Source organism: Amaranthus tricolor, chromosome 3 (genome assembly GCF_026212465.1).
Source record: "Amaranthus tricolor cultivar Red isolate AtriRed21 chromosome 3, ASM2621246v1, whole genome shotgun sequence".
Lineage (NCBI taxonomy): Eukaryota > Viridiplantae > Streptophyta > Magnoliopsida > Caryophyllales > Amaranthaceae > Amaranthus > Amaranthus tricolor.
In genome coordinates this window covers 20,562,767-20,576,343 of record NC_080049.1, presented here as the reverse complement: position 1 = coordinate 20,576,343, position 13,577 = coordinate 20,562,767, and the positions used below count along the sequence as shown (strand labels likewise).

Here is a 13,577-nt window from a genome sequence, read left to right as displayed (position 1 = left end):
ATGACAACAATGAATTTTGTCTTGTAGTAGAAATTTTTTAAGGAAAAATTATCTAAAATAGTTCAACTTATTCGTGATTTTCTAACAATTTCTACTTGTTGATTAATCATAAATAATCTCAACTTTATGAGTATTTGCCTAAATCAAACTTGGGTTACCCGATAGCCTGCTATAACAGGTAATATACCAAAAAGCAAACTGAAAATTAATTTAAAATTAGAGAAAAATTTTAAAATTTTGCATAAAAAATTCTAAATAATAAAAAAAATCATAAAATTTTTTTAACATTTTTTGTACTTTTTTTCGACATTTTATCTTAATTTACATGAATAATCTAGTCGCACAGTTTGTGCGACTCCTCCGTGGTCCACTCGCACGTTTTGTACCAATCATCCTTTATTTATTTATTTTTTTGATTATTTAAATTATTATTATGTAAATTATACAAATATTTATTTATTTATTTAGTAATTTATATTACTATTATTTAATATACGTTGTAGTAAATTATTTTATTTTCTAATTTATTATTATTTTCTTATTATTATTATTATTATTATTATTATTATTATTATTATTATTATTATAATTATTATTGTTGTTGTTGTTGTTGTTGTTGTTGTTGTTAGTTTATTGTTATTATTATTATTATTATTATTATTATTGTTGTTATTGTTATTGTTATTGTTATTGTTATTGTTATTGTTATTGTTATTGTTATTATTATTATTATTATTATTATTATTATTATTATTATTATTATTATTATTTTCGTATTATTAATTTAAATAATTTATAATTATATATTATTATTATTATTATTATTATTATTATTATTATTTAATATTAATTTGTTTTATTATTATTACAATTATTTAATTTTATATTTTGTATTGTTATTATTTTAATATTAATTATTGAAGTAAATTATATTTTTTATTTAATATTAATTTGTATTATTATTATTTTAATATTAATTATTAAAAGTAAATTATAATTTTTATTTGTTATGGAATATTTTTATGATTAACGTTTGCATGTATAATTTTTTAATAACCTAATGTATGGTTTATTTCATATTTTAAATTTGTAGGACTTTGAAAACTTAGGAGACAATGTAGATTACCCTAGTAGATTTGTTACGGATAGGGAATTTGATTCCGTAGATGAATTACATAGTTGGGCCAATGAGATAGTAATAACAATTGATTTTTCAATTTACACGTACTTCTTATAAACAAAAAGAAGGACATTCAAAATTTAGTTTGTATTTAAGATGTCACCGCTATGGTAATATTAGGGGTGATTTGCATAACCTTGATAATGCTGCTCCACCTGGTTCTAAAAGTAAAACATGTCGGCGTAAATTTATGATTGTAGCAAGTAGTCGTAAACCAGGAGAAAGACCTTGGACGGTGAGGGTGTGTCCTGGGGAAAAAGGTAGACATAACCACCCATTTTTAGTGTACAGATATGGTCATGTAAGGGCAAATAGGTTGAATGTAGATATTCGGCAGCACATACGATAGCTTAGTGCAACCGGAATGCAACCTGTCTTTATCATGACTTCAATTAGAGAAAATTTTCTTGGTTTTTTTACTAGTATGAATCAAATATACAATGTTTAAACAGTCAATTAGAAGAGAATAAATGGAGGGTAGGACTCCCCTTCAACATTGTCTTTATATGGCCACAAAGCATAATTACGTGGTTTGGACAGACTTGGATAGTGAAGAGGATTTGAGTAGATTATTAGTTGCAAATCCTACCTCAATCCAAATGATACGTACGTGGCCGTATGGTGTGTTGATAGATACAACGTACAAAACGAACAAACAAAAGTGACCACTGTGTGCAGTAATCGGAATGACGCCAACCAATCACAACTTCTTGGTTGCGTTCTGTTTGATGCGAGATGAGGTGGTTGTGTCATATTCGAGGGTGTTACAGGGGTTAAGAGATATTTTTGGCACAACTCAGACTTCTAGCGTCATTGTCACTAATCGAGATGAGGGTTTATCTGCAGGTATTCATGATGTATTCCCAGGTAAAAAGGTTTTGTTGATTAATTATTGTTGTTCTCTTTATTAAGTATGTCTTAATTACGTTCAATGTTGTGTTTAATGTAGATGTGCGGCATTTGTTATGCACATGGCATATTGCAAACGACGTTAAGAACATGGTGGACAAGTTGTGTGGTGGGAAAAGAAATCAACAAGGGTAGGTATTCACGAAAAGTAGATGGAACCCCTTGGTTGAAAGTTCTACACTCGACTGTGGATTCCACTTAAAGAGAAATTTGTGCGTGCATGGACGAATGACTGTTTACACATGGGTAACCAGACTACAGCAGAGTTGAAAGCCAATACTCGTCATTCAAGTATTTTCTTGGTAGCGGTAATAGCTCATTCAATACCTTGTTTAAAAGGGCACACGCATAGATAACAAACCAGCAAGCCAGGATCCGACAAGCGCTACAGGAATCCATGAATTCTGTTTCAAGGTCCTTGTGACATCATTTCTTTAGACCTTTATATCGCCATGTATCTATTTTTGTCTTGGAGCAGTTGCAGATTGAGCATAACCGTGTGTTAGATTTGAGTGATTATGTACTTAACAAATGCGGTTATGTACTTCAACGCACCCATGGATTGTCGTGTGCTTGTTATTTATATCTGTCGATCGGTTCACAAGGTGCTTTGTATTTGGATGACATTCATCCATTCTGGAGTACTTTGACGTACACAGAGATAAGAGATGACACCAACGAAGGAGTACGACACGCAAACACCGATGACAAAGAGTACTTTTAATCGTTGGTCGATGAAGTCTTAAAAGCTGAATCGGCTGTTGTACGACGCTTGTCTCAGGTACTTGAACATGAATTACACCCTGATGGTGCCGATACACCTAAGCCTTACGTAAGTCCACCTAGAAAGGGAAGACCAACCACAAGCAAAACCCTTGGAAGAAATAAAAGCGCATTTGAATATAGTAGATCATCTTCTCGTGGTCGAGGGTCTAAATCTAGTGGTAGATCTAGTGGTCGGGAAACACAATCCTCAGTTGGAATTAAGTTTAGTTTCAACTTATCCAGTACATGACTTTCCTTGCCGTTATTTAAATTAGTTTGTTACAGCTTAATCTTACTAACCTTATTTTCAATAATTGCAGATGATCCAATAGGTCATGATTTTTCACTGTTTCCATGGCCCAATCATATCTCGCAGATTCTCCCTCCATACTTGTTCCATTGGATTGATGTTATAGGTGATGGTAATTGTGGTTTTAGAGTTATTTCCGTCACAGAGTTGGGAGGCGAGGAGGCATGGCCTCTTTTAAGACGTGCAATGTGCATGAAAATGCAAATGAACAGAGACTAATATGTAAGTGTGTATCTATCGGAGGAGGCGTTAGACAATGCTATATTCAGAATTGGTTCACACAACAATGGACCTGCTCCTTATATTCACTAGATGGAAGCACCGATGGCATTGTACTATGCAGCAACATTTCTTAACATTGGCATTGCTTATTATGGTTCTGTTGATGGTAATCCGATGTACAACTGTTTAGTTCTTCTGTTTAAGAAAGCAGCGGGTGTGCATATTGTAAATAAAGTTATACATATATGTTAGGTGAATAGAAATCATTTTGTTCAACTATTAATGAACGACGATTCATCTCCACTTCCGCCAATCCAACAATCATGGAGAGAAGCAGTTGACAACTCTTCCATACATATAGAAACACATTTTAGTAGCAGGATTTTGCTTTGGAATAGATAGGGATAGGAGCAGTTGGAGACGACATATCCATGTCCCAGACTTTTGATGTCTGCTTAGTTTTCCTTTTAGTGCCCGTAACCTCATGCTCTTATCGTTTCCTTTCTTTTAGTTCTGTGTTTTCCTCTGTAGTAGCTCCCCTTTTTTAGACCTTTAAGTTATCTTGCACGTGTAATCACGTCTTTTTATCTTCCTCGAGCCGAGGGACTCCTTTGGCCGTGCTCTCCTTATGGGTATGAGTTGCCACCGTCTTTCCCTCCCCAGACCCTGGCCTTAGTCTTCTATGCGCGGAATATACTGGGTAGGATGATGATGAAGATGATGATAATGCTTTGGAATAAACTATGCGGGCCATGACCACCACAATGTAATAACACCGCTGAAGATGCTGTAAATTTAGATAGTCCATAGTGTAACACATTGTGTACATCATTATTTAGTTTAACTACACATGTAGATGGGATTCAATTTGTAGATAATCCATAGTGATACTATTGTGTAAATCATTATTTAGTTTAACTACACATGTAGATGAGATTCAATACGTGGATGGAATTCAATATAAATGGAATTGATGTAAATTAATAAAAGCATTGATGTAAATTAATTTAAGTATAATGTAAAAAGCATTGATGTAAATAAATATTAGCATTGATGTAAATTAGTTTTCAATTACAAAATCCAACAGTCTATGAAGGGCCATGCCCCTTAGAAGCTTGTTATTCGGCAAATAAATATCTAATATCAGAAACATAAAGCATGTTTATCCCGAGGGGTCATTTCTGCAACAGGAGGCAGTCTCACCAATGGAGCGACTCTACTCGGCCATTCATTTAGAAACTGTAAAAAGAAAAAAGAAAAGGGTGTGAATGAGATATTAAACAACATCTAAATAACACAAACACATAATAGAAAAAAAATAAATTAAAAAAACTAACGTATTCCGCTCTGCTTTCAACTGGACTAAAACCGGGGAGGACGTATGGGTGGGAGGACACTCTGACCCGGTCAACGTAACTAGGATCAGCCTTTGATAGAACAGATGCCCAACGAAGTGTCTGATCACCAAGGTGGCCACAATAGGGGAACCTATTCCATGCCTCCGTGTAAATAGGCGTAGAAGAAAAGGAAAGAAAGATGACAAATAAATACCCAATTGAAGTGAAAAAAAGAGAGGAAAGGAAAGGAAAGAAAGAGCAATCTTCAAAATCTTCAAAATTAACAAATATCTAATTATAGAAAGATGCCAAACAAATGCCCAATTAAAGACAAACTATTAATATTTCAGAAAATAAAAATGGTGAAGAAATAGAGAATTTAGGGATTGAAAAATAGTGAAGAAAAAAAGGAGGGGATCACCAGTACAAGATAGAAAAAGAAAAAAAGGGATAAAAAGGATGAAAAATACAATTTCAACAGGTAAAAGGTAAATTGAACCTTTAAAAGTGGAGACACCCCAAATTTTGAGTCTTTAAAAAATAAACGAAAGTTCAAACTTTTAAAAGAAAATGAGCTAAAATTCGTACCTTTAAAATCAAATTTTTCTAAAGAAAAAAAGAAGAGAGACAAGAAACAAACTACTACTATTAGCGAAACTCAAAAAAAAAAGAAAAAAAACTTTTATTACATCATCATCATCATCATCATCATCCTACCTAGTGTATCCCACTCATAGAAAAACAATGGACAGGGTCTGGGGAGGGAAGGACGGCGGCAACTCATACCCATAAAGGAGAAAGCGGCCAAAGGAGTCCCCCGACTCGAGAACAATAAAGAGACGTAACTACACAGGAAGGATAAATTAAATGCCTATAATAAATAAATAAATAAGCAGAACCAACTACAAAATAAAAGAAAACATAAACTAATAATAAAAGAAACGAGAGAAGCAAGAGGACAAGAACACCAAAAGGTAATCTAAGAGGACATCAGTAGTCTAAAACATGGATATGGCGCCTCCAACTACTCACATCCCTAGTCAGGCCCTCAAAGAGGTTTAACTCATGCAATTCAACTCTTATTTGCTCATCCCAAGTTCTCCCGGGTCTTCCTCGACTCCTCTTACCCTCTACTATAATGCTTTCTACTCTCCTCACAGGGGCGTCGAAAGTCTTTTTCTGCACATATCCGGATCTGAAACTGTGAAATTTAAACGGATCCGGATCCGACCTGGATCTAACGGGTCTATATTTTTAGGACCCAGATCCGTGAAAACGGATACGGATCCACGGATCCGGGTCGGGTCCAATACCCATTGCCATCCCTAATCTCAACTAAATAATGTTATACCCCCAACTAAACAATGTTATAATCTTAATTAAACTATGTTATAATCCCTAATAAATTATGTTGTAATCTCAATTAAACTATGTTATAACACCCATTAAACAATTTTATACTCCCAACTATATTATGTTATAAAACCAACTAAAAATGATATAACCCAGACTACAAAATATTATACTCTCAACTACATCAACCTATGTCAAATGTTCACAGTTATAATACCAATTATATTATGTTATAATCCTAAATATAAGTTATTATAACCCCGAATATACCATGTTACAACCCTAAATATATTATGTTATAAAGACAAATATATTATGTTATAACCCCAAATATATTGTTACTACACAATGTTTACTCCCAACTACATCAACCTATGTCAAATGTTCACAGTTATAATACCAATTATATTTTGGTTATATCCCCAAATATATGAATATATAACCACAAATGTTGTTATTACAATTCTCTAAAAATTAGCCATAGTTGTCTTCTTCAACATCACTGTTTTCCACCATTGATGAACCTTAATTTTTTTTAAAAAAAAATCAAATGAACCACAATAGTTTTTGTTACCTTTCCCAAATAGTATATATTATTGTCTTCTTCAACATCACTGTTTTCCACCATTGATGAAGCTTTATTTAAAAAAAAATCCCAAAATCGAATTCAAGCACAAAAAATGATTTCTTCATTTTCAAGGGATAAGTTAACGTGGGGAAGAGACAGTTAATATTTAGACTTTTCATATTCCCGAATATAATATACGCGCGTGGGAAGAAAGCAACAGGTTTTTTTTGAAGAAACCAACGATTTTTCTTTTAAAAAAGAGTATTTAAAAGGGAAATGTGAGCTGGGCTCTTGAGAGGCGTCTATACTATAGACGGTCTCTCAAGAGAGGGCCTGAAAAGTATTTCTATGAAATATTAGAAAAAACTAATCTTATTATCTTATTATAGTTATTATTAGTCTTATTGCTTTTTACAAAGGGGATATTTGGCACAATAGCTTATTGTGCAATTTTTGTTTATTTTAATCCAAATGGACGGTTGGACGGTTTAACCATCCAATGCTAATATTGTTAAATTAGCTAGCTGAAATAACTTATTACTATTAACAACTTATTGCTATTAACGGTTTAATAAACTTATTGTTATAGCCAAATACATTCAAAGAGTCATCTCAAGCATTTTTATCTTTTTCTTCCACGTACTTTCCATAAATTTGACAAACAATCAGTATAATAAAATATCGAAATTAAACTAAAAATTAATTGCTTGTTTTAATTTTTTTATTTGTATCATAACGGTTTGAACATGTTTAGTGATGTAATACTTTTGGGGAGAATATTTCACCCTTTTTTTATCATCTTTTAATCTCATTATCCACTCTTTTCCATAGGAGATATCTTCTACTTTCATTTTTTCTTTGAAGGAAAAAAAATTATGTACAAGTTATCACTCAACACTAATTTTCTAAAGTACATCCCCATTTTCAAAGTGAAATTAAAATATTTATCACCCCAAGTGTTTTTAAGTTTTAACCCACTAAATAATAAATATGCTTTAATTTACACAATTTGTTTTCTTCCATGTTGACATGCTAAAACGAAGGTTCTTTTTTTTGGTAAAGGCCCCACAACCTTGGACTATACTTTTGCACCAAACTACCACCTTCAAAATCCCCCATTCCCATTCCCATTCCCATTCCCATTCCCCTCCCTCATATAAACATGCTTTATAACTTAGTAGTATAAATTGTGTCCTCTTTTCTTCCAAGGCCCTTCTTTCTCCCTCAAAATCCCCTCCATTTTTCTCTTTCTATTTCCCTTAAAATGACCATTTCTGATACTTTCAATTGTACATCTTACCATCATATCTTTCACTCTACACGTGTCCTCCTCCTATTCGTTCTCTTCTTGGGCTGGGTCACCCGCCCTTCCGAAGCTTTGAAGACATTCGGATTCCATCTTTACCACAGGTTTTCGGATCCAGTACATGGGATTCTTGACTCCGGTGAAAAATTACCGGAAAAGGGTAGTTCCGGTTACTATGCTGCCTTAGCTCACCGTGATATTGCTGTTCATGGCCGGCGTTTAATATCAAGTTCCGGTGACTCACAGACACCTCTCACTTTCTCCTCCGGAAATACTACTTATCGCATCAGCCTCTTTGGATTGTACTCTCTTTCTTTGACTCCTCAATTTTTTTATTTAAAATATTTTTATTTTTTATGAAATAATAAAAATATTCATCAAACTAATGATATTTGTCTTGGCGCCATAAAAAGTGGCCTTTTTTGATTTTTCTTTTGGGTTAAATTGTTATGATACTTATATTCAATGAAATAAATTTGTTTGGGTTAGTCGTAAATGGAATTTTGAAGTAAAAAAGAATATTTTTGCAAAATTCTTGGAATTTTTTGTATTTAGCTTTTCAAAAACGCTTTTTAAGGCATAGGATGCTCCTAATTGTACTCAATTATTGGAAAAGTTTTTATCTTTTTCATTAAAACATTTGATTACTCAACATGTATGAAGTGACGTTGTTTTCTTTACTTTTTTTTGATTGAGTAAAGAAATGTGATTGTTAACTTTTAACCAAAAAGCTTTCATAATTTTAATAACTTAAATGAAACGGAAACATAAATATAATAACAACTTCAATCAACTCTTTCATTAATTATGTCTACTAATTTTTATGTAATTTTGTTATTTTTAGCTTACATTATGCAAATGTGACGGTTGGAACACCGGGATCGTCGTTTCTTGTTGCATTAGACACCGGGAGTGATCTTTTTTGGTTACCTTGTGACTGTATTCAGTGTGTCAAAGGAGTCAAATTCCAAAATGAAGAGGTATACGTATGATTTATTTATTTTGAATCTTAAAATGTTAGTATTACCCATTTGTCTACTAATTTCATTTATTTTTAATTGTATTATAGTATTGTTAATCATATTTTAATGGAAGATTTGACTTGATTACTCATTGTTTAAGTTAAAATATTAATTGCGTATGGGTCTTGAATATGTTTTTGTTTAATGGATTTGTTATCTTTATTTATGTTTCATGAAAACATATTATGAATTGGTGACATATTTATGGCATTAGATACGCCTGGTTTCTATGTAAAGTAAAAGTTTATCCAGTCTTAAATAGTGGAGAAGAAAAGGGAAAGAATATGTCCAATTTTGTATGATTTTCAGTGGTTGAGATATTCCTTTCGTTTGTTAAACGTGTCTTTCATTTGCCTTCTTTGTTTAATTGATTTGGGTTTGTCTTCTTGTTTTTAAAAATTAAGAATGTATGTACTGTAAAATCCATTAAAATTTGAAGTTGAGTCGAAAGTGCAAAATCTCGATGTCGTGGTGATCATGGTCTAGATTCCTGTCCTGATAAACATTATGAACTTCAGAATGCGATGATGTGGCCAATATTTTACACTATGCCAAAACCAATACCACAAGCTCAATGGCCTAAATACTAATCAACTTATTACAATGCCATGGAAATGTTAAATGGCATATATTTGGGTGCATTATATCAGAAGATACTCGAATTGAGCGGCTCTCTTCGATCACAACCTCTTCGTGATGAGGGTATTGGTTTGCCGTTCTCTCCAACCCTCCCTAGACCCTGCCTTTAGGCAGGAGTGCGAGACTCATTGGGATGATGATGATGATGAGAAGTCTTGGATAGTTAATGCTAATCTTTTTATTGAAGCTCAAGGACAAGGCTTGAAGTATGCTCTTTGTATGATGGTTGGTTGTGATGATTGCACTCAGTTTTCCTTAGTCTGATATTAATTGTGCGGTCATTTCATTAGATTTAATTTCTTAAACTAAAGGAATAAGAAGAGTTTCATGCTAGTTCAATTTCATGTTTTAGAAAAGTGAAACTGGTTTTACGTTTCAAAAGGAAAGATAGACAAATGCGTCTGAGTCAAGAACCGATTCTAGCTTATATCCGAATCAGAACTGTATTTTTATTTTTAGTTTTGTGTTGGCAATGTATGAGACAATGCTACTTTCCCTTGCAATTGTTAGTCATGATGATCATCTTTATCGCTATCAAGCCCTTGACGTATATTGTTTTGGTGTACCAGTTGGACTTCAGCATTTACAGCCTTGATAAGTCTTCTTCAGGGAGAACGGTTCCATGCAGCAGTCCTCTGTGTGCACATAATTCAAGCTGTCCAGCTTCATCCGATGCATGTCCCTACAGAGTCGTGTATCTGTCCTCTAACACATCTTCTTCTGGATATTTAGTTGAGGATGTATTACATCTAACAGAAGACAATAATCCTTCTGAGCCAGCTGATGCAACAATTCCTTTTGGGTAAGTCGGCATGGAAAGTTTGATGTATTGGTTGTAATTTAAATGATGATCTATCAAGATATGTTATAAATCTACAAATGGGTTTTCTTCTATAAATCTGAAACATGGTAAACTGCTTCCTTTTCTACAAAAATAATTTTTATAGTTACGAATTGGTGCAATTACGTTTTAGTTTGTCTGAAATCTAGTAATGTGTATATGCACGTACATTGAAAGTTTAAGTACCTTAGAGGACCGAGTTAACGGGTGGCATGCTCATTAATTTACCTCGGCAAAATTTTAACAATATGTGCTAGTATTATGTCAGTAGTTACGTTAAGATGCTGAACTTATTTTGCAGTTGCGGCAAGGTTGAGACTGGTTCATTTCTGAGCGGTGGAGCCCCCAATGGCTTGCTTGGGCTTGGTTTGGATAGTATATCTTTGCCTAGCATGTTAGCTAGTCAAAAAGTCGCTGCAGATTCTTTCTCCATGTGTTTCGGAGATGATGGATTGGGACGAATAACTTTTGGTGATAAAGGAAGCTCGGATCAAAATGAAACACCACTAAAGCTTAGAAAGATAAAGTCAGTAATCAACTTTCTATGCATTTTTTAGCTTGCCTACATCAATATTCATTATTTTGAAGAATGGATATCCTCTAGTAATTCTTCTGACCTTTCTTGTTTAACCTCTTTTCAGTCCACATTACAATATTAGCATATCACAGATACAGGTTGGAAAAAATGCCTCTCAAATTGATGGTATTTATGCAATTTTCGACTCTGGCACGTCTTTTACATACCTAAATGACCCTGTTTATTCTCTAATTACTGAAAAAGTAAGTTCTTGGAATGCCGGTGATAAGTAACGTCCCATAATTCGATGTGTAAATGCAAGAACTAAAAAGCCTCTCTTTGCAGTTTGATTCGCAAGTAAAAGATCATAGAGACAACTCTCAAACCGAGATTCCTTTCAAATACTGTTATTCCCTAAGGTGAGTATCAAGAGTCAAACCTCCATTGTTTCAGTGTTTTTTCAATAACTTTGATATAAAGCACTGAACCCAACTTAAATTTGCAGGTCAAACCAAAGTCACCTGAATACACCCTCGATCAAGCTGACAATGGAAGGTGGAAACCAATTTCATGTCATTGAGCCAACTGTGGCAGTTTCTGCTATGGTAAGAAAAATTTCCTCAATGTGATTTTACTTTCAATTTTGATTGTTGTACTGAAATAAGTTATCCTTAACTTCAGTCTGGAGACTTCTATTGCTTGGGAATCGTCAAAAGTAAAGACGTCAATATCATTGGCCGTAAGTATACCTTTCCTTTCTCCTTTCAAATTGTGGAAGAAATGGCGCGCTAGATTATTGTGAATCAAACCCAAGTATGTATCTCCCGGTTGTTTCAAAAAAGCTTTTAAAAATAAAAGCAATTGCTAGATTACCACTTCTCTAGCAATTTACACCTGTAAAGAAACAATGACCGAACTCTAAATTCCTGCATAAATGAAAATGCACAATTAGCATACAGCAGCACATCATAGCTACTGGATCTTGTTCCTAATATCGTCATCTCACATTTTCCCCCCTTTTTCAGAGAACTTCATGACTGGCTATCGTGTAGTTTTTGATCGTGAAAAGTTGATGTTGGGCTGGAAGGCCTCAGACTGTAAGTAACGACCTCCCCCCATGTACATTGTCTGATATAAAGGAAACTGATACCTTACATTGTCTGATATAAGACCTAAACCTGCATCCAATTTACTCCTCCGTCCCTAAAAGATTGTCGTGTTGACAACAAGCACTTGCACATGTTTGAGTAACGGGACAAATCTATAACGAACGGAGGGTGTCATTATTTAGTTTCCCTCTTTTAGTTGGTAACTTATGTGGTACTTAAGCAATGTTATAGACTATATATTCAAATTCCAGGTAACGAAGCAGTGGGTTCGAGCATGCTTCCCATTAGTCCTCAGGGATCCAAACCAGTTCCTCCAATATCTGCCATTGAACCTCAAGATGTACAACAAAGCGGTTCTCATATAACCGGGACATCATCAGCCATCAAATATCATTTATCTGATCTAAATCTGTGGACTAGTATATTTGTTTTGTCTTTCCTTCAAGTCTTATCAATTCTTTGGTAAATTGATTACCCATAGTCATACATTATTGATTGGTTCATGCATGTAGTCTTTATATTGCTGGCTGGATCATGCACCAATTTAGAAAGGTATAGAATTATGAGTCTTTTTCTAGCTCTAGTGGAGTACTATTTTTAGGATCTGGCTCTGTATTATTGTTCTTGGCGGCTTTTTTTTTTTTTTTTTTGACTCAGTATCGTATATATTTATACCTACAGAAATTTGCTTTGTATAGCATCATTTATTTTGTTCTATATACAAATACATCAGATTTTGCTCTTTAGTCTTTACTATGCTTATTATAAACCTTTTATCTAACCTATACACCTGGTGCACACACTTGGATTAAAAATAGGTAAATTTATTAATCGATTTGATATATTCTCTAGAGTTTATTACAGTTGTCAATTTAGAGAATATATAACAAATTATATTTCAAAAAAATTATCTATTTTGTAAACTAAATCAATGCACTTGACGCAGAATACACTGGATAGGATGATGATGATGTTTAATTGATATAATAACTATATATTTGATGTATAATACTTTGTTTTAATTTTATTTATTTATTATTAAAAAAACATAACAAATTTAATTATGAGATAATGCTAAAAAAATAAAAATTTGTGTTTCACAAAAATTTTGATAAAGATTAAACTCCTCAAATCCCCATGAAAACAAAAGGCCAATTTCTTAGGTCTTGACTACATAAAAAAACGTGTAATTTTGTCATACATATATTGTTTAAGCAAATTTAAAGAAAAATCTCCGGCAAAGTCGATAAATTATTCCACCTTTGTTTTCTGAAAAACTTCATTATTCTTTAAATTGAGAGCTTTTATAAGAAATGAGCGACAAAAATAGAAGAAAAGTAGAATATAATTTTTTTTTTAAATATTGTATATTTAAATATTCTTATGTAGGGCATTTCTTTATAGTATGATCATGTTAGCTAGTGAAATACGAACTAATATTTGGAAAGAAAATTTGTGAACCTTACACATATTGGCTAGATCTAAGTCTTTTAAAATAG

At 33.1% G+C, this 13,577-nt stretch overlaps 1 protein-coding gene across 1 annotated transcript; it reads left to right on the top strand.

Moving 5' to 3' along the window:
- Positions 1 to 7,783: 7,783 nt before the first annotated feature.
- On the top strand, positions 7,784 to 12,847 carry LOC130808751 (aspartyl protease family protein 1-like). The gene is made up of 10 exons (XM_057674233.1): positions 7,784 to 8,252; positions 8,795 to 8,930; positions 10,181 to 10,413; positions 10,754 to 10,978; positions 11,094 to 11,232; positions 11,315 to 11,388; positions 11,475 to 11,574; positions 11,651 to 11,708; positions 11,995 to 12,066; positions 12,330 to 12,847. The coding sequence occupies exons 1-10, from the start codon at positions 7,909 to 7,911 to the stop codon at positions 12,542 to 12,544; spliced, it is 1,596 nt and encodes a 531-aa protein (XP_057530216.1). The 5' UTR covers positions 7,784 to 7,908; the 3' UTR covers positions 12,545 to 12,847.
- Positions 12,848 to 13,577: the final 730 nt, after the last annotated feature.

What these genes read in the sequence shown, in the direction of transcription:
- LOC130808751 (XM_057674233.1), top strand. Translation starts at nt 7,909, where the DNA reads ATGACCATTTCTGATACTTTCAATTGTACATCTTACCATCATATCTTT. An exon ending in TCAAATTCCAAAATGAAGAG is followed by an intron (nt 8,931 to 10,180) that starts GTATACGTATGA and finishes TTGGTGTACCAG; the next exon opens with TTGGACTTCAGCATTTACAG. An exon ending in AGACGTCAATATCATTGGCC is followed by an intron (nt 11,709 to 11,994) that starts GTAAGTATACCT and finishes CCCCTTTTTCAG; the next exon opens with AGAACTTCATGACTGGCTAT.